General features: G+C 58.6%; 2 protein-coding genes across 4 annotated transcripts in view; both read right to left on the bottom strand.

The window, feature by feature from the left end:
• Window positions 1-8,866, bottom strand: part of PUS1 (pseudouridine synthase 1) — a 19,572-nt gene extending 10,706 nt beyond the window's left edge. For 2 of the 3 annotated variants that reach the window (XM_023196835.1, XM_023196833.3), the window contains exons 1-3: window positions 8,205-8,823; window positions 7,881-8,109; window positions 5,243-5,380 (exon numbers count right to left, since the gene is read on the bottom strand). In XM_023196835.1, the coding sequence (XP_023052603.1) occupies window positions 5,243-5,380; window positions 7,881-8,109; window positions 8,205-8,278 (441 nt within the window). In that variant the 5' untranslated portion in view covers window positions 8,279-8,823. Of the gene's footprint in view, window positions 1-5,242; window positions 5,381-7,880; window positions 8,110-8,204 lie in introns of all 3 variants that reach the window. The other variant, XM_023196834.3, reaches the window with a different exon arrangement.
• Window positions 8,867-12,842: 3,976 nt separating this feature from the next.
• The window catches only part of ULK1 (unc-51 like autophagy activating kinase 1), a 27,021-nt gene continuing 13,419 nt past the window's right edge, over window positions 12,843-26,444 (bottom strand). The window contains exons 8-28 of the mRNA XM_026449526.1: window positions 26,205-26,306; window positions 25,646-25,704; window positions 25,483-25,565; window positions 25,199-25,249; window positions 24,715-24,803; window positions 23,422-23,569; window positions 22,243-22,303; window positions 21,320-21,409; window positions 20,666-20,791; window positions 19,981-20,129; window positions 19,791-19,877; window positions 19,087-19,355; window positions 18,653-18,846; window positions 18,181-18,290; window positions 17,960-18,103; window positions 16,845-17,029; window positions 16,466-16,638; window positions 16,258-16,376; window positions 15,818-15,975; window positions 14,717-14,852; window positions 12,843-14,644 (exon numbers count right to left, since the gene is read on the bottom strand). Of these exons, the coding sequence (XP_026305311.1) occupies window positions 14,589-14,644; window positions 14,717-14,852; window positions 15,818-15,975; window positions 16,258-16,376; window positions 16,466-16,638; window positions 16,845-17,029; window positions 17,960-18,103; window positions 18,181-18,290; window positions 18,653-18,846; window positions 19,087-19,355; window positions 19,791-19,877; window positions 19,981-20,129; window positions 20,666-20,791; window positions 21,320-21,409; window positions 22,243-22,303; window positions 23,422-23,569; window positions 24,715-24,803; window positions 25,199-25,249; window positions 25,483-25,565; window positions 25,646-25,704; window positions 26,205-26,306 (2,589 nt within the window). The 3' untranslated portion in view covers window positions 12,843-14,588. The remainder of the gene's footprint in view (window positions 14,645-14,716; window positions 14,853-15,817; window positions 15,976-16,257; window positions 16,377-16,465; window positions 16,639-16,844; window positions 17,030-17,959; window positions 18,104-18,180; window positions 18,291-18,652; window positions 18,847-19,086; window positions 19,356-19,790; window positions 19,878-19,980; window positions 20,130-20,665; window positions 20,792-21,319; window positions 21,410-22,242; window positions 22,304-23,421; window positions 23,570-24,714; window positions 24,804-25,198; window positions 25,250-25,482; window positions 25,566-25,645; window positions 25,705-26,204; window positions 26,307-26,444) is intronic.

The following is a 26,444-nucleotide window of genomic DNA, read 5'->3' as shown; positions in this document are numbered from 1 at the left end:
TCTCCTGCCTCAGCCTCCCGAACAGCTGGGACTACAGGCGTCCGCCAAATCGCCCGGCTAGTTTTTTGTATTTTTTTAGTAGAGACGGGGTTTCACCGTGTTAGCCAGGATGGTCTCGATCTCCTGACCTCGTGATCCACCCGTCTCGGCCTCCCAAAGTGCTGGGATTACAGGCTTGAGCCACCGCGCCCGGTCTAGAAGGTATGAAATTTTCAAAATAAAAAGTTGGAGAGTAAAACTGTTGAGATGTTCCACTGGCCAGACCCACACATGGAACGTGACAGAAGGAAACGAGCTGTTCTGAAACAAGATGACTTTAGGTAAATACACAACAGATTTCAAAGACTTAGCACCAGAAAAGGGAAAGAAAACACATCTCATTGCCAACCACTCTGCACTGACAAGAAGCTGAAGTTGAGAATATCGGAGACATCCTGGGGGGATAGGGACAACAGCTATTGAGGGACACCCGGTATCTCTGGGATGGCCTATGGCTGGCTGTGGTGATGGCTGCACAGCTCTGTGAATATACTGGAACCACCGAACTATATACATTCTTTTTTTTTTTTTTTTTTTGCCAGGCTGGAGCTCAGTGACGCAACCTCGACTTACTGCCACCTTCATCTTCCGTGTTCAAGAGATTCTCGTGCCTCAGCCTCCCAAGTAGCTGGGATTACAGGTGTGACTCACCATGCCTGGCTAATTTTTGTATCTTTAGTAGAGATGGGATTTTGTCATGTTGGCCAGGCTAGTCTCGAACTCCCGGCCTCAAGTGATCCGTCCACTTTGGCCTCCCAAAGTACTGGGATTACAGGTGTGAGCCACCACACCCAGCTTGAACCGTACACTTTCTTTTAGGTTTTTTCGTTTTGTTTTGAGATGGAGTTTCACTCGTTGCCCAGGCTGGAGTATAATGGCACGATCTCAGCTCACTGCAACCTCCACCTCTCGGATTCAAACGATTCTCCTGCCTCAGCCTCCTGAGTAGCTGGGATTACAGGCATGTGCCACCGTACCTGGCTAATTTTTGTATTTTTAGTAGAGACGAGGTTTTACCATATTGAACAGGCTGGTCTCGAACTCCTGAACTCAGGTGATCTACCCGCCTTGGCCTCCCAAAGTGCTGGGATTACAGGCATAAGCCACCACGCCTGGCCTGAACCGTACCCTTGCAATGGGTCAATTGCATAAGAGTGAATTATATTTCTTTTTTTGCTTTTTTCTTTTTGAGATGGAGTCTCACTCTGTCACCTAGGCTGGAGTGCACCATCTTGGCTCACTGCAACCTCCGCCTCCCAGGTTCACACAATTCTCCTGCCTCGGCCTCCTGAGTAGTTGGGATTACAGGCACCCACCACCACACCTGGCTAATTTTGTATTTTTAGTAGAGACATGGTTTCTCCATGTTGGCCAGGCTGGTCTCAAATTCCTGACCTCAAGTGATCCGCCCGCCTCGGACTCCCAAAGTGCTGGGATTACAGGCGTGAGCCACCGCGCCCGGCCAAGAGTGAATTATATTTCAATAAAGCTATTTTTAAAATCTGAAACAAAAACAAATTGTTAAACAGCCGAAATATACACACACACAAAATAAATAATAGGCCGGGTGCGGTGGCTCACGCCTGTAATCCCAGCACTTTGGGAGGCCAAGGAGGGTGGATCACCTGAGGTCAGGAGTTCGAGACCAGCCTGATCAACATGGAGAAACCCCATCTCTACTAAAAATACGAAATTAGCCAGGCATGGTGGCGCATGCCCATAGTCCCAGCTACTTGGGAGGCTGAGGCAGAAGAATGGCTTGAACCCAGGAGGTGGACGTTGTGGTGAGCTGAGATCCTGCCATTGCACTTCAGGCTGGGCAACAAGAGTGAAACTGTCTCAAAAATAAATAAATAGGCCGGGCGCGGTGGCTCAAGCCTGTAATCCCAGCACTTTGGGAGGCCGAGACGGGCGGATCAGGAGGTCGGGATATCGAGACCATCCTGGCTAACACGGTGAAACCCCGTCTCTACTAAAAATAATACAAAAAAAAAAAAAACTAGCCGGGCGAGGTGGCGGGCGCCTGTAGTCCCAGCCACTCGGGAGGCTGAGGCAGGAGAATGGCGTGAACCTGGGAGGCGGAGCTTGCAGTGAGCTGAGATCCGGCCACTGCACTCCAGCCTGGGCGACAGAGCGAGACTCCGTCTCAAAAAAAAAAAAATAAATAAATAAATAAATAATAAAAATTGTAAAATGTTACTGTGTTTTCATCCGAAGGGCAGGGCACTCAGGTGTCACCATGTCGGCTTCATGGATCTACTTCTGCAGGTTTTCCAATTGCAAGTGAGAAAACGTATTAGAATGAAACTCTCTCTCTACTAACAGCAGAACTAAAAATAAATACAAGGGCCCTATTTTGAAATGCCCTCTTCATCGGCTCCAACAAATTGTTCCTTTCTTCTTCCCTGAAAACAATCAGAGAGCTGCAAATGGAAGAATCAAAAAGAAAATGGAAATAGTAAGACCCCCCAGAATTCTCTACCTGGAGCCATCAAATGCATCACCCGCTAGGAGTGAACCTGTGGGTCCCTCTTTGTGTTCTCCCCTCATACGACGGCTCCAGTATGCGTCCACGGACCCCCAGGGACCGGTGTGCCTTTGAAACTAGGTGTGTGTGGGAACAAGAGCCATAGCTTTATTCAGATTCCCGGGGGTCCTGACCGGCAAAAAGTTACGTCTCTGAGAGACCCCCAATGCCCTCAGGCAGCCTGAGAGCCATGTTAGAGCCAGATACTCCGAAAGGCAAGGATGACAGGTATCACATCCACTGACGCCTTATACATGCTGCAGAAAAGCTGTCTGTCTCTCCGGCTGTGCTGTCCCTGTCTGCCAAATGTTGGGCTGCAGGTGGCAAGCCACCCAGGTGCCGAGACGAGAGACTGAAGGCACGAGCTGTTCCAGTATATAAAGAGAATAATTAGAATAAGAAAAGTTATACTAGAAATAGAATGCAGATATGATTATATATAATATCAATATTTGTAGTATTATTCATTATTATTATAATAATCTCTGTTCTATAATTATAACCTAGGAAAAACCAGGCCATAGAGTCAGGAGCTGAAGGGACACTGTGAGAGGTGACCAGAAGACAAGAGTGTGACTCCTCAGTCACTCCCAGCTAAGGGCCATTTGGTCTACTGGTAGCGCCAGTGCCTGGGAAGGCACCTGCTACTTAGCAGACCGGGAAAGGGAGTCTCCTTTCCCTGGGGCAGTCAGAGAACACTCTGCTCCACCACCTCTCGTGGGAGGCCTGACATGACCCAGGCCTGCCCGCAGTCATCTGGAGCCTTAAACGTCTCCTGTGGTGCTGTGCTTCAAAGGTCACACTCCTTGTCACTTGCATGTTCAGCCTGTACACCTGGCTCCTCCTTTTCAGTTCTTAGAAGACAGCAGTAGCAGAATTAGTGAAAGCATTAAAGTCTTTGATCTTTCTAACAAGCGCATAGAAGAAATGCTGACGTATGCTGTGCCCCTCTCCGCCTCAGCTACCACAAAGGGAAAGACCCCCTGCCCCGTGGACACGTCACTCATGTGACCTTATCAATCACTTGAGATGACTCATACCCCTTACCCTGCCCTTACCCTGCCCCCTTGCCTTGTATACAATAAATAGCAGTGCACCAGGCATTCAGGGCCACCACCGGACTCTGCACATCGGTGGCAGTGGTCCCCTGGGCCCAGCTGTCCTTCCTTCTCTTTGACTCATGTCTTTATTTTTCTACGATCTCTCGTCTCTGCACACGAAAGAAAACCCACAGGCCCTGTAGGGCTGGACCCTACACTGGGTCCCTCCTTAGAGACATCTCCATGCCCAGTGGCGGGCCACTCTGCCCACATCCAATCCCATGGTTCAGTTCCAAGCACAGCAATGTGGCGTCACAGGACCACTTGGCATGTGCTGCCACACAGCCAGCAGCAGCGTCCAGGGTGGACGTGCAAACCCATCGGAAACGGGTACTCAGCCTTGTGGTTCTGAAGGGTCAGTGCTGGGTCACCAGCCTCGCGCAGCTGAGACCATGTAACAGGTCCAGGCTGGTGGAGATGTGATGAGTGTGGACTTAGCACACACACAAAAGCAGTATTACATTTATCCCATGAAGAGATTTTTATATGGATTACATGCTGAAATAAGGATATCCTGAATATACTGAGTTTATAATACAGTGAATTATTTATTAATTTCAAGCCAGATGTGGTGGTTCATGCCTGTAAATCCCAGCACTTTGGGAAGCCAAAGCGGGAAAATCACTGGAGCCCAGGAGTTGGAGACCCCTGGGCAACATAGCAAGACCTCATATTAAAAAAAAAAAAAATTGTAGCCAGGCATGGTGGAGTGCCTGTCGTTCCAGTGATAGGGTTTTGCTGTGTCCCTGCCAAATCTCATGTTGAATGGTAATCCCCACATGTCTAGGGAAGACCTGGTGGGAGGTGACTGGATCAGGCGCACGGTTTCCCCCATGCTGTTCTCGTAACAGTGAGTGAGTTCTCACAACATCTGACGGTTTGATAAGGGGCTCTTCCCCTTACCCTCTTCACTCTCTCGCGCCTGCCACCATGATCTAAGTTTCCTGAGGCCTCCCCAGCTATGTGACACTGAGTCAGTTAAACCTCTTTTCTTTATAAATTGCCCAATCTTGGGCAATTCTTTCTAACAGCGTGAAAACAGACCAATTCACCCAGCTACTTGGGAAGCTGAAGCAGGAGGACTGCTTGAGCCCAGGAGTTTGAGACTGCAGTAAGCCTGGATCATGCCACTGCACTCCAGCCTGGACAACAAAATGAGACCCTGACTCTAAAAAAGGAAAGAAAAGAGAATGTTGCATCATACAAGTGTGGCTCTCTGCCTTCGTAGCCACACAATCACATTTGCCTCAGAGTGAGCCTGATTGGAGGGTTGAAGGCAGACGTTGCGGCTGCCCCTGTGCCACCTGCAGGAATGTATGTCCCTGAGAACAGAATCAACACGAGAGAAAGCAAAGACCAGAGAGAACACAGAGCCCCGCTGGCAGGAAGCACCTAGATCCAGCTATACCTGAGCTGACCAAGCTCCTAGACATCTCGCCTATATAAAGTGTAGGCTAGTTTGATTTGCACATCATATGTGCTCAGAAGCAGCATAACAAGTCAGGACACTGAGCTGGAAAGTGGGCCGAGTGCTGCTCACATCAGCCGGGAAGGGGCAGAGAAGGCCGTCACCCACCTTGTCTGTCCGGGCACAGCGCTGAAAGGACATTTTCCTCATGTCCTCGCCATGATTTTCAGGAATACAGCCTGATTGGACAAGGGCAGACACCAAGTCATCTTCAATTGTTTTGAATTGTGAGGACCCAACATTCCTCTGGAAAAAGGAGACAAAAACGGGTCTCATATTTTGCAGACAGGGGTCGCCATGTTGCCCAGGCTGGTCTCAAACTCCTGGTCTCAAGCGCTCCTCTGGCCTGAAGTGCTGAGATCACAAGTGTGAGCTGCCACGCTCCCGTGAAAACACTGGGTTCTGCTCACTCGCCCTGAGCCTGGGCTGCTCCACGCCAGGGAATGGGTAGCGTGGAGTGGAGTCAAAACACAGGTTTGGGCCGGGCGCGGTGGCTCAAGCCTCTAATCCCAGCACTTTGGGAGGCCGAGACGGGTGGATCACGAGGTCAGGAGATCGAGACCATCCTGGCTAATACGGTGAAACCTCGTCTCTACTAAAAAATACAAAAAAACTAGCCGGGCGAGGTGGCGGGCGCCTGTAGTCCCAGCTACTCAGGAGGCTGAGCCAGGAGAATGGCGTAAACCCGGGCGGCGGAGCTTGCAGTGAGCTGAGATCCGGCCACTGCACTCCAGCCCGGGTGACAGAGCGAGACTCCATCTCAAAAAAAAAAAAAACCACAGGTTTGACTGAACCTGTGCACACACCTACTTCCACAGTCAGTTATGACATCAGTGCTGTGGGTGCCACCTATACTTAAACAATATAACATCAGATATAAAGTAATCCATGGTCAGGCACAGTGGCTCACACCTGTAATCCCAGCACTTTGGGAGGCCAAGGTGGGTGGATCACCTGAGGTCAGGAGTTCGAGACCAGTCTAGCCCACATGGTGAAACCCCGTGTCTACTAAAAATACAAAAAGTAGCCAGGTGTGGTGGCAGGCTCCTGAGACAGGAGAAATCGCTTGAACCTGGAAAGTGGAGGCTGCAGTGAACCGATTGTGCACCACTGCACTCCAGCCTAGGCGACAGAGGAAAACGCTGTCTCAAAAAAAATGCAAATAAAAGTTAGTCAGGTATGCTTTTAATCCCAGCTACTCAAGAGGCTGAGACAGGAGAATCACTTGAATCTGGGAGGCAGAGATTGCAGTGCACAGTGGTTGGCTGGGCTCGGTGGTTCACCCCTGTAATTCCAACACTTTGGGAGACGGAGGCAGGAGGATAATCTGAGATCAGGAGTTCAAGGCCAGCCTGACCAACACGGTGAAACCCCGTCTCTACTAAAAATACAAAACTAGCTGGGCGAGGTGGTGGGCACCTGTAGTCCCAGCTACTCGGGAGGCTGAGGCACACGAATCACTGGAACAGGCCGGGCGCGGTGGCTCAAGCCTGTAATCCCAGCACTTTGGGAGGCCGAGACGGGGGGATCACGAGGTCAGGAGATCGAGACCATCCTGGTCTACACGGTGAAACCCCGTCTCTACTAAAAATACAAAAAAAAACTAGCCAGGCGAGATGGCGGGCGCCTGTAGTCCCAGCTACTCAGGAGACTGAGGCAGGAGAATGGCGTGAACCCGGGAGGCGGAGCTTGTAGTGAGCCAAAATCCCGCCACTGCACTCCAGCCTGGGAGACAGAGTGAGACTCTGTTTCCAAAAAAAAAAAAGCAATCCATTACTTGTAACTTTCGCCATAAAAGCTGTTACAACAACTTGCCAAAGTTAAGCATTATTTTCTTAAACTTTCGTTTCAGTCAGACACTGCATGCACTGCACGAACTTCTGTGGATAAGCTTAAAGATGTTTAAAGAACACAGAACCAGGCAAAGCCACAGTGTTAATTACAAAAAGGAACAAAAGAAACGTCTGCCTGAGGCCAGTCACAGTGGCTCATGCCTGTAATCGCAACACGGGGAGGCTGAGGCAGGAGGATCGCTTGAGCCCAGGAGTTTGAGAGCAGCCTGGGCAACACAGCGAGTCCCCATTCCCATAAATAATAAGAAACTTAGCAAGACCCTATTCCTGTAAATTAAAAAAAAAAAATTATTCGGGCCATGAGGTCAAAGACACTTACAGTCCTCAATGCTTGGGAGGCTGAGGTGGGAGGATCTCTTGGGCCCAGGAGGTGGAGGCTGCAGCGAGCAGCGGATGCACCACTGCATTCCAGCCTGGGCCACCAAGGAAGACCATGCCTCAAAAAGAAAAAAAAATACGCCTACCTGAATGCACCCACACCCTCTACTTTCCAGAAAAGGAAGTGGGCTGAGGATAGAATCCTCACCACTTTAATACTTAGCTCTGTCCCCTTAACGCACACGACGGCAGGCTCTTGGGAGCTGCGCCGCGCTGTCCACCGTTCTCAGCAATGAGCGTCAGTACACCTAGCTCATCTTCACACCGTATTTGGCAGGTGCTGTCAGCACTCCCATCCTAAAGATGAGGATTCGGGCACACAGCAAGTGAACCCCGCCCCAGAACACAGCGGTTAGCCACAGGGCCGGGCCTGATGGAAGGCAGCAGCTCCCGTGCAGCAGGACCAGTGAAAGCTGCTTGGGCCTGCACCTAAACCCAGCCGGACCCACCGCTTCCACAGCGGCCGCACCTGCACCTAAGCCCCGCGGGACCCGCCGCTTCTCGGGCGGCCACACCTGCATGCCGTGGTAGCCCTTGCCCGAGTAGGCCATGAGCAGCACGATCTTGCGCTTGGGCAGCTTCCCGCGCCGCTCCTCGTCCCCACCGCTCTTGACCTTCTTCGCCGGATGCTCTCCGTCCTCCCAGACGCGGACACCCCCGGCCCAGCAACTGTGGGACCTCCAATCCTGGGGGCGCGCGGATCCCGCGGGCGGTGGCTCCGCGTTCCCGGCCATGCGCGGCGAGCTGCAGAGAAGAGCAGCGTGAGCGGGGGTCCGGTCGGCACCGCGCGGGGTGGGCTGGGCGGGCGTGGCGGGGTCGCCCGGCGTCGCGGTCATTACCAGGACGGACGCGGTCCCAGGCGCAGGCTCCAGCGTCCGCAGGCTCCCAACAGCGCGCGAAGCTGGAGGCCCATGCGCAGGCTACCAGCGAACCCGACCCCGCCCTGACCCCCGAGCCCTGACCCCCCAGTGTCCCAGCCCCGCCTCTGCCGACCCTAACCTCTCGGACCCTGACGCTGCTGCCCTGTTCCTGCTGACCCCTGACCTCCGGGAACCCGGCGCCCCAACCCCTCCCTAGCTAACCTCTGACCTCTCGGACCCGCACACCCCGAGCCCGCTCCTGCTGGCCCCTGACCTCTCGGACCTTGATGCCCCAGCCTCGCTCCTGCTGACCCCTGACCTCTCGGGCCCAAGCCCAAGCCCCGCCTCTGCTGTCCCCAGACCGCCCCGGGATCCTGACGGCTAAACTCCAACGTCCCCTGACACCCAGGTTAACCTCTGACCTCCCTGGCCCCTTCACCTCCCGCCCCGCCCAGTGGGCTTTCCTCGGGAGTCGAGGAGACCCGGACCACCCGCGTAGGGACCAGAGAGGCTCGCCTCGCATCAGGCCCCACTCTCTACGCGGCTGACTGAGCCGGAGCCGGACCACGTGGGCGAAGGCGGAAGTGGAACGAGCGGCTGGACGGCGGCCGAGCGCGGACAAAAATTCTTCGGAAGAGGCGGGGCGGGGACAGGGATGAGAGGGATTTGCGAGGTGGGATGGGGGCGGAGATTAGGGTGATGGGGGCGGGGATTAGGGTGTTGGGGCGGGGATTTTGGGGTGTTGGGGGCGGGGATTGGGGGGTGTCAGGGACGGGACACGAGGCCCTCCCGGATCCGGCACCGCGGCCGCGCGGCGAAACGTGCGAGCAGTGGTCGTGCCGCCGCCGCCTCCCGGGTGCTGTCGCCCGCCCAGCGGAGCAGTGTTCGGAAACTCCGAGCCCACGCCGGCCCCGCTCCTCTCCGCTGCCGGGTCCCCTCCCACGGGCTCGGCCCCCAGACCCTCAGTGGCACCCACCCTGTGCGGCCCTCGTGTGGCCTCAGCCCCGCGCCCCGTCCCGGTTCCACAGACGCTGGGGCGCAGGGGCGGCTCCGCCCTGGCCTTCACCCGCACTATGGAAGGGGTCACCGCTCACCGCAGCCTCCGCCTCCGGGCTCCAGCGGTCCTCGCAGGCGCGCGCCACCACACCAGCTAATTTTTTCTTATTTTTTATAGAGATGCGGTCTCCTGAAAAGTGGCCACTCTTTTCTTGTGGCGGGGAATCAGAGTTTTGCTCTTTCGCCAGGCTGGAGTGCAGTGACGGGATCTCGGCTCACTGCAACCTCCGCCTCCCGGGGTCAAGCGATTCTCCTGCCTCAGCTTCCCGAGTAGCTGGGACTACAGGCGCCCGCCACCACGCCTGGTTAATTTTTTTTTTTTTTGTATTTTAGTAGAGACGGGGTTTCACCGTGTTAGCCAGGATGGTCTCGATCTCCTGACCTCGTGATCCGCCCGTCTCGGCCTCCCAAAGTGCTGGGATTACAGGCTTGAGCCACCGCGCCCAGCTTTTTTTTTTTTTTTTTTTTAAGAGACCAGCTCACTATGTTGCCCAGGCGGATCTCCAACTGCTGAGCTCAAGCGATCCACCTGCCTCCCCTCCCGAAGTGCCAGGATTCCAGGTGTGGCCACTGCGCCCACCACTTCCTTGCCTCCTCTCCCAAGCTTGCCCTCCTGTCCTCCTGCTTTCCCTTAGAGAAACTCATATGATTCTGGGCCGGCCCAGATAATCTGGTATAATCTCAAAATCCTTAATCCCATATCTAGGGCCACAATTCAGCCAACCACAAGCTTGAATTTGGGGAATGGGCCATGGAGGTGTTGGGGAGAGCATGCTCCTGGCAGTGCAAGGGTGGGGAGGCAGGAGCCAGCCGTCTGCAGCAGCCCCACTCCTGCCCTCCAGGGGCTGCACCTCCTCCTACAGGTGAGGACTCAGCGGGGCCTGGGCACTGTGCCCACCTGGAGTATGCAGGTAGAGAAACCACAGGGCTGCGTGATGAGGGACTGATAGGAAAAGAGGACCAAGGGGCCCGGGGCCAGGTTGTGTGGGGCCCTGTGGCATTGGCTATGAGTGAGATGGGAGCCCCAGGGATCCAATCTGACACCCCTTCCCAAGGGGTACTCAATGGGCTGTGTGTGGCTTGTGAGGAGCTGGTGGCCCAGGCAGTAAGGGGAGGCAGGAGGGTGATGCAATTGTCCAGGTGGGGGGGGGCAGCTCACCTATACTAAATGACCCCCCAGGAGGGTAACCCTCCACCAGCCCAGGCTCCAGGACTGAGGCAGGGGGTATGGACAGGCACCCAGGGGGCCACAGTTCTATGAGAGTGCAGGCACCAAGGCCTGGTCCCGCTGGCTTGGGGTGTGCAAGGATGAGGTCCCTCCTGCACTGCCACGGCTTCCCCTGGGCCCACCCTCACCACCTGGCTCTGGCACATGGACCTTTACAGCAGCTTTATTTACCACTGCCCAAACGTGGAAACAACCAATATGTCGGCAGGTGAATGGAAAAACTGTGGTACCTCCAGACAATGGAATACTATGCAGCTCTAAAAAGAAATGAGGCCAGGCACGGTGGCTCATGCCTATAAATCCTAACGCTTTGGGAGGCTGGGAGGGTGGATCACTTGAGGCCAGGAGTTTAAGACCAGCCTGGACAGAGTGGCAAAACCCGTCTAAAAATACAAAACTTGGCCGGGCGCGGTGGCTCAAGCCTGTAATCCCAGCACTTTGGGAGGCCGAGACGGGCGGATCACGAGGTCAGGAGATCGAGACCATCCTGGCTAACACAGTGAAACCCCGTCTCTACTAAAAAATACAAAAAAATAGCCAGGTGAGGTGGCGGGCGCCTGTAGTCCCAGCTACTCGGGAGGCTGAGGCAGGAGAATGGCGTGAACCCGGGAGGCGGAGCTTGCAGTGAGCTGAGATCCGGCCACTGCACTCCAGCCTGGGCGACAGAGCAAGACTCCGTCTCAAAAAAAAACAAACAAACAAAACTTAGCCAGGCTGAGTGCAGTGGCTCAGGCCTATAATCCCAGCTACTCAGAAAACTGGGGCACAAGAGTCGCTTGAGCCTTGGGAGGTGGAGGTTGCAGTGAGCTGAGTTCCTGCCCCTGCACTCCAGTCTGGACAACAGAGCGAGACTCAAAAAAAAAAAAAAACACACAAAAAACAAAAAGACACGAGCTCCCAGGCCCTGGGCATAGTGTATGTTTCCAACTATGGGACATTCTGAAACAAAAACAACTATGAGGACAGGAAGATGAGGGGCCAGTGGAGCTAGGCTGGGAAAGGGGAACAGGTGGAGCCCAGAGGACCTTAGGGTGACGTGTGGCATGACACCTTTGCAACACCCAGTGTACATCCAGTGACCCCATGATGTGAACTGCGGACTTTGGGGGGTAACACAGAACCTGTTGTATTAGAAGTGTCCATGATTTTTGAAAATCTAAAATCTGAATATTGGGTTCAACAGCAGAGACAAAGGCACTGCACGAACCTGACGTGTTACTGACGGGAGAGAGGGCAGATGTCTCTGTACGTCCTACTCAATTTTCCTACAACTATAAAACTGCTCTAAAAAAATATTAAATTCCATGTTTGCAGTAACTGGGCATTTCTTTACATCACAGACGTACCAGGAGGACCACAGCGCCCACAGCCTGGCAGCTGCCCCACCACACCTCACCCGGTGCTGAGCGCAGCTGTTCCTGTTTGAGGAGGCTGTTTGGAAGCAGCCTGTCTTGGGCTCAGAAATCAAGGTCTCTGCCTTCCCCTTCCTCGAGAACACCAACCTCTCAATGAACTTTCACTTCTTATTGCGGTTAGCAGTTTTTAGCAAGTTATTTTTATCTAATAAAAACAATATACAGTTTAAAAAATGCAAACCCTACAGGAGTTCGAGACCAGCCTGGCCAACATGTGAAACCTCATCTCTACTAAAAATACAAAAAATCAGCCGGGCGCAGTGGTGCATGTAATCCCAGCTACTTGGGAGGCTGAGGCGGGAGAATCTCTTGAACCTGGGAGGCGGAGGTTGCAGTGAGCCAAGATTCTGCCACTGTACTCCAGCCTGAGCAAGAGTTACTCGTCTCAAATTAAGAAAAAAAAAAAAAAAAGGGCAAAGGATTTAGATGTTCCTCCAAAGACACACAAATGGCCGCCAAGTACCTGTGATGCTCAACGTCAGGACCCCTTGGGGAAATGCAAATCAAAACCACAAGGCGAGGCCTTGGAGGCCCAGCTGCTCAGAGGCTGCAGTGAACAAACAGCCTGAGGCTTCTTGGAAATTCACACAGAGCTCCACCTGGCCCCTCCTAGGTGTATCCCCCAGAGGAGTCAAAGCAGGTGCCCCAAGCTGTCCCAAGGTGGGTGCCCTGCCCTCTGGAGTCTGTGCACCCTGTGCAGGACCTCCAGCTTGGCGGGAGAGGCTTCCTGCAGCACAGGAGTCTACACTGTCCCTCACATATCCAGCTTCTGCCCTGGGGCTCTGCTCCTAAGGCTGTGTCCGGCCATTGTGGGCACCAATGGAGGGGGCCCTGGGGCTCCTGTGCCTTGGCTGAGAAAGAAAATGACACAACCCTGAGAACAGTGACAAGCCAACGAAGACAAGAGGTGACACCAGCCCAACAATTCCAAAGGTTTATTTCCTTAAATTGATATTACACAATATAACGCAAAGGGCAGGAAATCACACAAAATTTGCTTTAAAATAGACAAAGGGTCCAGCACTATCAAGAGAACATTCAACCAGGGGCGGCAGTTGAGGAGCCCAGGACCTGCTTGGACACACGCACACGCGGCCGCGACGGAAGCAAGAGGACCAGGACGCCAGGCAAGATCCCCGTAGTGCCAGCTTCCCAGGACTCAAGATTCCAGTCGGCCATGAAGCAATAAATACTAACGTGCCCCACAAGGTGAGAATAAAGCCATCAAGGTGATGAGGAAGAAATCACGGGGATATTCTTCTTCTAAGTCCAAGCACAGTGGCAATATTTCAAGTATTGCAAAGAAAAACACACACGTGTGTATTTTTGTCTGTTATGTGGCGTGTGACCCTGGACCCCCCCGCGTGGGTCCGTGGCCCCACCGCTGCCTCCCGCAGACTGGGGACTCGTTCAAGTATCTACTGATCCAGGCTGGGCAGACCAAGGGAGGCCCAGGCAGGGTTTGCAGCACATGCCCGCCTGGAATCCGGAAGGCAGGCCTCTCTGCGGACACCCTCAGTGGCCCTGGGCAAGGCCGAGGCAGGGAGGGACAGGACTGTCACCAGGCCTACCCTGCCGAGGGGCTGACACCACAGCTGGCTGCCAAAGCTGGACAGGGAGCTTTTGCATATGTTACTTTATTCTTTGCATGAAGTATTCCCCTCATCTGCCCCCAGGCCCAGGTGGGGAGGGTGCTGGGCACACACCTGTCCTGCTGCAGCCACCGACACAGGTGTGCACAGAGCAGCCTCACCTGCCTGCCGTACGCCCCTGCGCCATCTGCCTCTAACCTGGCCCAGTCCTTGCCCTCCCAAAACCAATTCTTAAACACCTACAAGTTTTCTCCTTTAAAGAAAAAATTAGCTGCATAAAAATAAGACACATTTTAGGAATAAAGTGTGAAAGATTACAAGACGTATCCAGGGCTTAGAGAACACGGGGCCACTGCTGCCGGTCCCTAGAGGAACGCTTGAACAAAGAACTGCCTCTGCCTCTGGCGCAGGGCCCCACTCACCCTGGAGCCAGTTCTCCCCTTGAGGTCCAGACCTGGGCAGCTCTGTGGCCCGGTGCTCAGGCTTGGGGGCCCTGGCATGTGTCCGCTTATGTGTATGTACAAACACCAGGCCACTGCCAGGAATCACTGCCCAGCAGTCCCTGGTGAGGTCCAGATTCTGTCTCTATCTGCATAAAGTGCTTGGGTGATTGACAAAGCTGGGTGGGTATCTCGGAGGGAGAGGCTCCTGGAGACCGGGGGACGCTGAGGCCGCAGGCTCTTCCTGGGCACAGTGACTGCTGACCTGCCCTAAGCAGGAGCTCGCTTTGGCTTTGAGTCGGCAGCGGTCTCAGGCCCTTGCCTGTCCTCCAGGGCTGCCCCGGGGCTAGAGGGTGGTGGCACCCACGCCTGCTGTGCCAGGCAGCCAGAGGGGCAGAAGTTCTGTGATCCCCACCTGTACAAGATGGGAGACACCCCCAAGCTGTGTGGGTCCAGGTGTGCTGGTTCTGCCCCATGACCGGCAGGGAGGCCGGCAGGCTGACTGTCCGTGGGGCCCAGGGCAGGGCTCAGCACCAGCGATCAGTGCCATGGGCTTGTCCCGAGGAGTCCAGCCAACACAGAGCCCACCCTGCAGGGCTCGGCAATACCTGGACCCAGCCAGACCAAAAAGGTCAGGCACAGATGCCAGTCAGCAGCGCCGAGAGTCTCCGCTCAATGCACAGCTTGCCTGTGGAGGGAGCGGGGGGAGCGTGAGGGAGACGCCCAGAGCCCTCAGCCCCCAGCCCAGCCTGGCACTCACACTTGGCGACGTTCTCGATGTCGGCCTGGTCTGAGAGCATGTGCTGCAGCCCCTCCAGGAGCAGCAGGGCCTTGTGGTAGCGCGGGACGCAGCCCTCACGGTGCTGGAACATCTCGTCCAGGGCGGCCGACTGCACCTGGGGGCGAGGGCAGAGGCTGGACAAGGCCAGCTCACCCCACTCCCTCCCAGCGAGGGCTGCCCTGCACCCACGGCAATGGCCCAGGGCTGGCAGACAGGCCCTCAGGGCAGTGACATCAGGGGGTGAGTGCTGGCACAGCCTGCAGTGCAGAGGGGATGGTCACAGGGCCACAGGAGACGCTGCCTGGAACCAGGTGACCCTGGCCAGCACTGTCAGCCCTACCCCAGGACAACAGAGTGCCCGCCACTCAGTCAGTGGCGCCCAGGCCCTGCTGCTCCCTGGGCTGCCTGGGTGGGAAGCAGGGGCAGGAGGGAGGCTGACTTTTCCCATGTTTGTTCAGACTGGATTTTTACTGCATGCATACATTTTCTTAGAAAAGGAGACTCAGGCACTCATGAGTTTTTGCCTGTAATCCCAGCATTTTGGGAGGCTGAGGCAAGATGATCACTTGAGCCCAGGAGTGAGAGGCTGCACTACACTTCAGCCTGGGCAACAGTGCAAGACCCTCTCTTAAAAAAAAGAAAAGAAAAAAAGGGGGGGCCCCACCTCAGAAGCAGAGGAAGCTCTTCAGAGCCCAAGCAGGGAGCCTGTGCCCACGGTACCAGCTGAGTGCACCATACTTCTAGGCAGGTTGTCTGGGACCAGGTGCTGCTTCTGGAGGCTGACACCTGACTACGAGGCCTGAAGACCAAGTCTCTCATTTTACAATTGGGGAAACTGAGTCTCGGGACGAGGCATGGCAGGATGCACATGGGCCACAGCACCCATGCCATCAGGGATGCACCCAGCCAAGCTGCAAGTGCCTGCAGGAGGCTGGGGGGCATCATGCTGTCATTTCAAGACCTCCAGAAGTGACACCCAAAGTCTCACCAAGCTGGCGGGCATCAAGGTCCCCTCCCAGTGGAGACAGCCAGCCTGGAAGTTCCTGGCCCCTGCCCCACTGGTGTCTGTCTGTCCCGTACCATCTGCACAGCATGGCTGAAGATCAGCCTCTCGGCAGTGATGCTGTGGATGCGGTCCAGGAGCCGCTGCTTGTCCAGGAAGAAGCGCTGCAGCCGCAGGCTCAGGCCCTGGCAGGACACCACGCTGGCCTTGTACAGCTCATTCAGCCTGCGTACCACTGCAGAGGACGAGGGTGGTCAGCTCAGGGTGCGGCAGACACGGGGCAGGGCTGAAGTGGTCATGATCTGCCCTGTGCACTGAGCGAGCACATCCCTTCCTCCCTGCTGTCCCGGGTGCCATTCGACCCCACCGCCTCTGTGCTCTGCACGCTGGGCCAGGCCCCAAGGCCTTTGCACCTTTGCACAGGGGCCTGCTCAGGCAGCCTCCCTGTCACCCGGACAGTTGCAAGGCGGGCTTCCTCCCCAACCCCGCGTGTGGGCTGAGTGGTCACAGCCCTCACCCTGCTTCACGGTGGACGACAGGCAGAGCTTGCCGGCCCGGATCTGGTCGATGGCAGTTTGCAGGCCGGAGGACAGTAGCTCGGCCACCTTCAGGTACAGGACCAGCTGCTCCGCAAAGCTGGGGGTGGCAGGCAGAAAGGAGGCAGGTTGGTCCTGGCCCCCAGGCCACCACCCGCCCCACCCTGCCCCAGCCCTGGTAGCACCCACCCCCATTCTCGGCTCAGCAGGCTGATCTGGTCAGCCACCACACTCTCCTGCAGCTGGTACTCAGGGCCCCCGGCCGCCTCGCTGGCGCTGCCCTTCAGGGCTGCGATCTCCAAGACGTGCTGCACGAACAGCAGCGTGAAGCGCAGGCCACGCAGGATCTCGGTGTGCTCTTGCTGCAGAAAGCGGTCGTCAGGGTGGCACATGCTGCCCGGGCTGGGAAGAGGCTTATCTATCTCCCTTGAGACTCACTGATGACGCCTTGGGGAGGCAGGGCAGGGTCCCCTCCCTTGCTGTAGCTCGGGCAGCTGGGATGTGCCCCACCCGACAGCCCACACCCGCTCCAGCCAGAATGGAAACCTTTGCTCACTCCGGCCCTCACCTCCATGAGGGTCTCCTCAGGGAGGTCGGGGGCCTCGAAGGTCACAGCCCCCTCCAGGTTGGCAGCAATGGGGTCAGCAAAGCTGCAGCTGTGCCCTGGAGCAGGGAGCTCGGGGGCTGGGGCCTCGCTGCAGGCCCCAGGCACCAGGTGGCGGGCAGAAGAGCCAGCGGAGCCAGTGGAGCCCACTGCAGGGAAAGGGCGGTGAGGGGCATGCCAGGACAAGCAGACACCGTGGCCCCCATCCCCCACAGGCTCCCACACCTCCAGGGCCCAATGTGCCTCTGCCTTAGTTTACACCCTGTTACCTCCCAAAACTCTGACAGGAGAAGCAGAGCAGGTCCCTAGAGCCCCTACTCAACCTCTTGCCACTCACCACGACCCCCAGCTCCCCAGCTCAGGCCAAGGGCTGCGGTACCCATCAAGGGACCCTCTGGGTATCCCGGCCCCCAGCCCAGATCCGCCTGGGAGAAGGGCAGCTGCCACTGTCTGGGATGGGGTAGGTGGGTGGCCTGGGGTGCTACTGTGTAATATGGGTGGGCCCGAGGGCCAAAAGGACCTAAAGGGCAAGGCAGTCCCCCACCCTCACCATGGGGCTGGCAGGTGACCCCAGCGATGGCAGCCCCTGGCCAGGACCAGATGCCCACAAGCCCGCCCCTCCCCAGGCAGAACCCACAGTGGGGACCCCGCCAGGCCCCAGGCCCAGAGCATCCCCACACGCCACTGGCTGGGGAACTGAGGGGCACGCCTGTCTGCGTGGCCCGTGCTCATCAGGGCGACTCCTGACCAACACAGCACAGCCCACGGCAGCTGGGCAAGGAGGCCACAATCCAGACACCGTCCCTGCTGAGCTCATGTTTTGGGGATAAATGGGAACGAGTACCTGTCCCTCACAGGTTGAGTGGCAGGGGCAGCCTGCGGGGCGGGTACCAGAACCACGTCCATTTTGCAGATTGGGAGACAGAGCGTGGGTTTCTCAGGGGCCTGAGCTGCTTCCTCAGGCACCCCCGGGCTCTGGGGGGCCATAGGCCAGCGACCCGAGTTAAAGGATGCCCCCCTTGTCTAGGGTGCTGCCACCACCCCAAAAGGGGCAGGGCCTCAGCCTAGCCAGCCCTCACCTGAGAACATCCTGGTGCGGGGGCCCTGGGGCGGCGTGCTCCCGCTCGGGGGGGAGCCCACGGTGAAGACTACGGGGGAAGGGCTGCTGGCGCCCCCAGCACGGGCTCCGGGGTGCAGGCTCCCTCCACAGCCAGCTGAGGGTGCTGGGAGAGCAAGGAAGGGCTCAGGAGCATCCTGGCTGCCCGCCGCCCCCATCCCACGGCCTCTGAGCCCCACCCACCGATCTCCATGGGCTTCTCCTGCAGGCTCTCTGTGCTGCCCGGCTCCGGGGCTTGTGTCCCAAAAGCTGCCTTAAGGAGCAGGTCAGTGAGGCGGCTGGTGCTGAAAGACCTGCGGGAGGGTACGGGGCTGTGCTGGGGCCTGGCCCACTCCACCCTAACTGGACCTTGAGGGGCCCCTCTGCAGGACAGACACACGTAATGCACGGTCCCCTGGCCCACCTCGAGAGGCAGACACTCCTGTCACCCCAGCTTACAGGTGGGCATGGTGAGGCTCAGGACGGGGACCTGCTGGGGGTCTAGGGCCAGCCATGGGTGGGCCAGGCTCTCTGGCACCCAGCCACACTGGGCACCCACAGAAGGGCAAGGCCAGGCTTTTCCTGTTCCACCCCCAAGAAGTACAGAGCAGAACAAGGCAGGGGAAAGGGGCAGCCCCCTCAGAAGCCCATCCAAGGCCTGTTCCCTCCAACTCACCGGCCAAAGGGACCCTTGGGGTCCTCGCCTGGCCGCAGGCCAGGGCCCAATGGCTGACCATGGAAGGGTCCCACCTCAGAGAGGTCGGGCAGTGTCCGGTTTCGAGGGGGCGTCATCACCACGCCCTGCCGGGCTAGGAGGGCCAGCAGGTTCTGGGAGCTGGGGGTCTTTGGGAAGTCGAAGGAGGGTACAGCCTAGGAGGACAGAGATGGGGTGAAGACCGCCCTGCAGGTCTGCAGCCCTGGGGCCCAGTGCCTGTGGGAGGTGGCCAAGTTGGCAGGAACTGGCAAGGTGTGTGGGAGTGGACTGAGCACGAGCCCAGGCGGCAGTCAGAAGGTACAGAGCTGCCTTCCTCAGTCTTTGTGCTGGCCTGGTCACTCCCACCCCTCTTCCCCAGGGCTCTGTGCCCCTGGACACATGGCAGTGCCCATTACCTTGGTGGGGGAGCCCAGAATGGGGGGCAGGGGGTTTCGCTGCAGGAAGTCGGGCAGCTTGGGTGAGCCCCGCAGGTTCCGGCAGGACTGCAGCCCGTGGGACGGCTGGGGAGGGCTGGCCTGTGGGGGGCTGAACACGGCTCCCAGGGGGTCCGTGGGGGGTTTGGGCAGCTTGGGGCGGACGACGTGCAGGTCAGACAGGTTGGGGGCACTGTGCAGGCGGCAGCCCAGCCCGGAAGTGCGGGTAGAGTGCTCGGGCACAGAGGAGCCTAGAGAGGAGGACAGGCCTCGTCACGACCTTGCGGTCCAGCGCCCCAGCCCTAGGCCCCGCTGCTGCCACACGGAGGCCCCTTGGGGTAGACGGTAAGGCCCCACTGTTTTTTTTGAGACGGAGTCTCGCCCTGTCGCTCAGGCTGGAGTGCAGTGGTGCAATTTCGGCTCACTGCAAGCTCTGCCTCCCAGCTTAAACCTGTTAAAGCCACTGTAAAACCTGACCCCCAGACAGCACAGAAGACCGGCACAGAGGGGATGAGAAATCTGCCCCAGCTCACACAGCCAGGAGCTGGAGAGGCAGTTGGCTTCTGTTCCATGAGCTTCCCTCCCACTCCTTTTCACTTGTTAAAAGCAAGGGTTTTAGACCAGGATGACAACATGAGTGAGGGAGGTCAGCCTCGCACCCCCTCCCACCTCCGGACCGTACCTACCTGGACGAGGGGACCTGCCACCCCGCATCTCCGCTCCCTGTGGGGCGGGCGTCCCGCTCCAGCCTGGCCGCTCAGGGATGGTTCCAACTTGGAGAAAGGAGAGCTCTGCTAGGGTCAAGCTGGGACAGAGACAGCCTCCCCGCCCACCGCCTAGAGACGCCCCTTCCCAGGCCCCAGCCTGCAGGCGCACCTTGAGGGGATGGCGTGTAGGGCCGGCCCCCACCCAGAGACATCTTCCTGGCCAGGGCGCCTCCATGCTCAGCGTGGGCAGGGGGCGAAGGGCTGGCCCTTGCAAAGCCCAGGGGGCTGGTGCTGCCTGACCTGCGGACGGCAGAGGACCTGGGGACAAGGCAGGTATTAGGAGGGGAGGCCTCAGCAGCCCAGGACCCCAGGCCACGCCAAGTGGCTACAGTGCTGACAGATGGCTCCCCGTCTGCTGCGCTCTGTCCAGGTAACTGGCCACACAGTGGGTGTGTGGGAGCAGCTGGCCCCTTAGCATTCCTGCCCAGGGCACCAACCCAAGGCATCCTCACCCTAAAGTCTCCATGCCCTGCCAGACACCCACTGGCCCACACAGCCTTCTGTGAGTTCAAAGAAAGGTACCCTTTCCTCCCAACATTTACTTCTGTCTATTAAAACTGGCCAAAGTCAATACTGATTTTATAAACACAAGAGATTTTACTGATCAGAAAACTATCAAAATAACTTTAGAAACCCAAGACATCAACAAAGTGAATGGTGGTGCTGAGTTACACAGTCCACAGTCTAGACAACTGCACATGGATGATGACCCTGTCCCTCTATGGAAGCCGTGGAAGGGCTCCTGCTACACATGCCCCTGGCCATGCCTGGCTACCTGGGAGCTCTGCACTCACCGAGGTGTTTGGAACTGGGTGGGTGACTGCAGGTTTCGCTCGATGCGCTGGTAGTTCTGCACCTGTGTGGGGACTGGGATGGGGACGGAGGCGCCGCACCTGCTGCTGGAGAACGGGCCAGCCCGGCTGTGGCGGAGAGAGGTCAGCGTCATGACAGACACTGGGGTCACAAGAGGCTGCGGTCATAGAGCTGGGGCACCAGAAGAAAGCCTAGGCCCAGACTTCCTAGCTAGGACAGAGGCTACGCTGGGACCCATGCCGGGTCTAAAAAGAGCCGCCTTCTGTGCCTCTACACACACCAGCACTGTGGCACCTGCACCCCACGTGGACTCCCAGTCTGCACCCAGCCAGTGGGAGGCCACCCTGGCTGGGGCCCTGGCCATTCCCGGCCCTACAGGCTCAGAGGTTACAACAGGACTGTGCTGGCCCTGGCGTCCCTAGTTGGTTTCCTCATTCACCTACTCCTGTCAATACCCCTCCCACTATAGTCCCCTCTACAGGACAACCCAGCAGACCCTGCAGTCCTGCGAGGCCTGGGAGAAGGCAGGGACCTCCAGACACAGCAGGCCGGGTCTGGCTGCGACACACAGGAAGCCCAGCCTCCAGCTGGGGGACTGTTCACAGCCCCATCCACCCAGCCTGGGCCCTGCTTACCCTGAGGGACTGGGGGAGCTGCTGCAGGGTGGGGATGGAGATGGGGTCCGGCCGTGGCTCTCCAGGCCCGCAGAGGCCACCAGTGAGCTCCTGTGGGGCAGAAGGGAGGCCAAGGGCATGGTTTTTTTTTTTTCGAGATAGCCTTGCTCTGTTGCCCAGGCTGGAGTGCAGTGGCACAATCTTGGCTCAATGTAACCTCTGCCTCCCAGGTTCAAGCTATTGTCCTGCCTCAGCCTCCAGAGTAGCTGGAACTACAGGCATGTGCCACCAAGCCCAGCTAATTTTTTGCACTTTTTTTTTTTTTTTTTTAAGTAGAGACTGGGTTTTACCACGTTGGTCAGGATGGTCTCGATCTCCTGACCTCATGATCCACCCGCCTCAGCCTCCCAAAGTGGGATTACAGGTGTGAGCTGCCACGGGCCAACATTTTCTTTCTTTTTTTTTTTTTTTGAGACAGAGTCTCGCTTTGTTGCCCAGGCTGGAGTGCAGTGGCACCATATCGGCTCGCTGCAAGCTCTGCCTCCAGGATTCACACCATTCTCCTGCCTCAGCCTCCTGAGTAGTTGGGACTACAGGCACCCACCGCCACGCCCAGCTAAGTTTTTTTGTATTTTTGGTAGACACGGGGTTTCACTGTTAGCCAGGGTGGTCTCGACCTCCTGACCTTGTGATCCGCCTGGCTCAGCCTCCCAAAGTGCTGGGGTTACAGGCGTGAACCGCCGCGCCCGGCGGTCGAGGGCATTTTCAAGTCACACGCGGCACAGAGCTCAGCCAGCCCTGTGCCCCACCAGCCCGTCCGCAGTGGACGTGGCAGTCACAGCCCTCCCTAATGGGCTGATGACTCCAGGCAGGGATAACACGGGCCACTTCCAAGGCCACAGTTCCTCTCCCCTACATTACAGAGGCAAGGGATGGGGGCTCACCCGCTGCACATCAGGCTGTCTGGTGGGGGTTTGGCACTGGGCGCCTCAGCCACCAGGTCACCTGCAGGGGAGACAAAGCTGGGCCTGGAGTCCTTGCTGCCTGCCCAGGGCCACCCCACCCCACTGAGGCTCTCTGCTGGATCCCCCCCCACACTCCACCTTGCAGGGGCCTCAGCTTGTACAGTGGCCTTGCGGGGTGCAGGGCCTTGGCGGTACGGTCCAGACTGCCTCCTCCCTGCCAGCCCCAGGCTAGTTCCGGGAGACCAGAGCGCGGCCTGCCCCCCTTATCCCCACTTGGATTGTGTGCTTCCTGTCTCCAGGGTCCTCAGCCCCAGAGACCCCTGGGGTCCTGCCCTACAGCCTTTAGCCAACTCCAGGATGGGCGGGGGAGGTCAGGCATCCACAGCCCTAAGTCTGGACCCAACCCCGTCCAGGAATCCCCAGGTTCCCGCCCCCAAGGAGGCTCTGCCCGGCCCCCGGTGTCTGTCTTCCTATTGCCCTGACAGCCGGCAAAGGACCAAGGCCCTCCCCGGGTCTGTCTGGGGCTTGGCTCAGGCCTCCCCACCCCCGCAGGAGCCATGCTGACGGGAGATGCGGAGGGCTCTGCATGAGTCATTGTGTCCCTGGCAGACACGGGGACCAGTGCCAACCCAGACTTCCAGCAGCTTTGGGACAGCCAGGGACAGAGTGCAGGGCCTTCGGAGGAACCACAGACCCCAGGCCTGCTCCAAAAGTTTAGGCACCTTCTTTCAACAAACACGTGGGCAGCCCCTGGCCACCATGGAGCAGGGGTTCCCCAAAAGCCAAGGAATAACCCACCTGCAGGGTGTGGCGGCAATAAGAGCTGCTGAGAAACAAGGTAGGGGTACACAGCGGCAGTGTGGGAGGAGCAGGAGGTGAGCGGCCCCCACCCATTTGGAAGAGCAGCACTGTCTGGGGGGACCAGGCCTACACCCTCCAACCTCCTACTGACCACTAGGAGGACCCGGCTCTGATTCCCAGAGTGGTTTTAGGAGACGCGGCCTCCCCAGCCAAGCAGAGCTGATGCCGGTGGCTCCCAGGGGCCTACCCTGACTGCCCGTAAGTGGAGATGGGCCACACACAGTGCATCCAGTACATGCAGTACACTGTCCCCACTGCACCCGAGGCGTCACCTCCAAGCCCAGCATTCTCGCTGACCTGGAAACTGCGCGGGGACCATGACGAAGTCGTCTGTGTCACAGGAGGAGTCCTTGCTGCCGCCAGAGTCCCGGGAGCTGTGCAGGAAGCCAGCGGCGTCAGCCGGGGAGGTCAGGGTCTTCTGCAGCTGCTGCATCTCGCCCAGGGACTGAGAGTCAATGGAGAGGCTGGTGAGCAGGTCTCGGGGACACAGACACTCAGGAGAGCAAATTCCCCCTCCTCTGGGATGGCCCAGAGCCCCAGTAAAGATCAGGGCGCTGGGGCTGAGAAGGGCTGGGGGCACATTTCTTCCTGTGCTCTGCCCTCCTCTGTACCTCCACAGGACTCCACTCAAAGGCCGGCCTTGACCTCGCAGGGACAGGCCCCCCGATGAGCCACTCCCACCACGCAGCCTGGGGGGGTTGAAGCCCTCAGCTCCCAGAAGCTCTGGGAGGCCCTGTTTTGGGGAGCTGCTCACCACCTGCCCTCTGCACCTCACTTTTCCGTTTGCACAGCCAAGAGAGCGAGGTGCCGTGGGGGGCGTGTCCAGTGAAGAGGCTGCCACCCCCAGTGGACCCTGCTCTGAGGCCAGCACCATGCTAAGGCCCAGCACACACCATCCATGCGGTGGTGGCTAAGGCCCCAAGTGCCCCAGGGCAGCTGTGCAGAGGGCCATACCTCCCTACAGCGCAGTGCTGCCACGCTCCCTCACCACATCTGAGCTTCTGGCCATGATACAGGCAGACAACCAAAGTCAGAGGACCGGTCCCTGGTCACAGAGCAGGGGGCCAGGCCAGGAGAGCCCACACACAAAACTCTACCACCAGCCACTACGCCATGCCCAAGAGCCAGGTTCCAGGTCGGATGGACAGAGGCACGGGGGTTCATGGCCAACTCAGGGGCTCTACAGACCCCTCCCATGTCACACAGGGAGTGCCACCATCATGTGGGGCCATCAGCCTGCAACCCTCCCCATGCTGAGTCCAGTGGAAGACACCACAAAAGAGACCAGGGGTGCAGGTGCCAGTGGGCCAAGGCCATACGCTACTTCTGTCTGCGTCAGCACAAAACCCAAGACAGGACCAGACCAAACCACCACCCTGTTGGCCTCTGGGACCTGAGGGCTGTGGGTGTTGGAAGGGGCCGTCGCCTGTGTGTGGGGCTTCACCATCTGACAGAATGAACTCATCCATGTCTTTCGTGACTCACACAGACAACAGAGGTCACAGCACGTCCCCGCGGGGGCCCAGGGCTGGAGCCCCTGACTGCTGAGTGGGGCGAGAAGCTGTCAGGCCCCTGGGGGGGGCAACTCACCGGCGGGGAGGCCAGGTGGGAGGTGGAGCTGCTGCTGGAGCTGCTGCCGGACCCCGAACTTGGGTACGAGGGCACAGGCACAGGTGGGGCTGAGAGAAACATGCATAGGTCAGTCTGGACCATCCTCCTGTCTCCTTACCCTTGAGCCAACCCACGGACTGGACAAGCTCAACCGTATCCCCTGCACTTCCCGCTACAACCTGACCAGCAGGGAGGGAGGCTCCCTCCTGGACCAGCCCATGACAGCCACAGGGCAGCACCAGCCCCTCCAACACCCCATCCCCATCCCAAGCCTGCTGCATCACGCGAACCCTGGCCTTGGGGTCCCCGCTGCAGCAGAGTAAAGGGCCGGGTGTTCTGCCCTCCCTGGGAGCTGGCCGCAGCTCAAGACCTGCTCCCTCTACCCCACACTCAGTGCCTAACCAGACCCCAGGAGGATGGGGTGTAGGGCCCATCCGGAGCCCCAGGACCCACAGAAACTCACACTTCCTGACGGAGGGGCTGGCATCGAGGAAAGGGTGATGGAAAAACTCATCTGCAGGAGGAAGGAGGAGTGAGGCCTCAGGAGGGCCCTGCCTCCCCAGGGCCTGAGCTCCAGTGGCAGGGTGGGCACCTGCCCGGGCAGAGGTGGAGCCCCTGCCTGCGCTTGGCTTTGGAAAGGGCAGTGTGCACGTGGGGCTGGGTGCGAAGCGGGTGGGCTCTGCTCACATCAGCAAATGCAAAGAGGGAAGGTGGGGGGCTCCGGCTGCACCCCCGGTGGGCGCTCACCGAAGTCCATGCGCTCCTTGTGGTTGCGCTGGAGCAGAGCCAGGAGCAGCTGCCGCAGCGGGGCCGAGGTCTCCCGGGGGATGCTGGGGTGAGAAGAGGCTGCTGTGAGCCGGGCCTGCGGGGCCGGAGCCCGCGGGGGAAGAGAAGGCAGGAGGGCGCTTACATGGGGACCAACGTCTTGTTCTTCTCGTAGAACAGGCGCAGGTCCTGGGGGCTGCTGGCCTGCGGGGACGGGGACAGCCTGACTGCCAGGGCTGCGGCCGAGCGGGACCAGCCTCTGGGGTCTTGGCGCGTTGTGCCCAGTCGGTCCCTGCCCCAGACGCTGCGAAGCCCGGGGGACACCGGGCGCTGGCGCCGCTGTTTGCTGCTGGAGGTGCGAGCATGGGGGCGGGGAGGGGGCCGCCGACGGTCTCTCGGGGTGTCCACCCCCCAGAACGCGGCCTCCCCGCCCTCACCCACTCAGCCCCGGCGCTGCCCTCACCTCTGACCAGGCAGGCGAGGGAGGCCTCGCGGGGGGCAGCTCCCAGTCACCGCCGGCGGCGCCGCCCCCCCGGGGAGGCCGAGGCCCTGTCCCCACTGGACCCCTGGACGCCCGCCCCGCCCAACCAGGACCCGAGGGGAGCCCGTGGGGCGCGGGCAGGGCTGGCAGGGGGCGTCTGACCGCAGCTGGCGGGCACTTGCGCGGAAGGTGCGGCGGGGGGGCCAGGGCCAAGCCGAGTTACCTGGAAGGGCGCCTTCCCCGTCAGGCACTGGTAGACAATGGTGCCGATGCTCCACAGGTCCGCCTTCCCGTCGTAGTGCTGGGACATGATGACCTCGGGGGCCTGCAGGACCAGAAGCTGGGTCAGTGGGAGGACCCCAAACGCCGACCACAGAAGGAGCCCACCAGGCCACAGCCAACCGGAGCAGAGCCCACCACACCCCAGCCAATCAGAGCAGAGCCTGCCAGGCCACAGCCAACC

Source organism: Piliocolobus tephrosceles, chromosome 10 (genome assembly GCF_002776525.5).
Source record: "Piliocolobus tephrosceles isolate RC106 chromosome 10, ASM277652v3, whole genome shotgun sequence".
Classification (NCBI taxonomy): domain Eukaryota; kingdom Metazoa; phylum Chordata; class Mammalia; order Primates; family Cercopithecidae; genus Piliocolobus; species Piliocolobus tephrosceles.
Note: the sequence above shows the minus strand (reverse complement) of the source record. Positions and strands in the feature narration are given on the sequence as shown.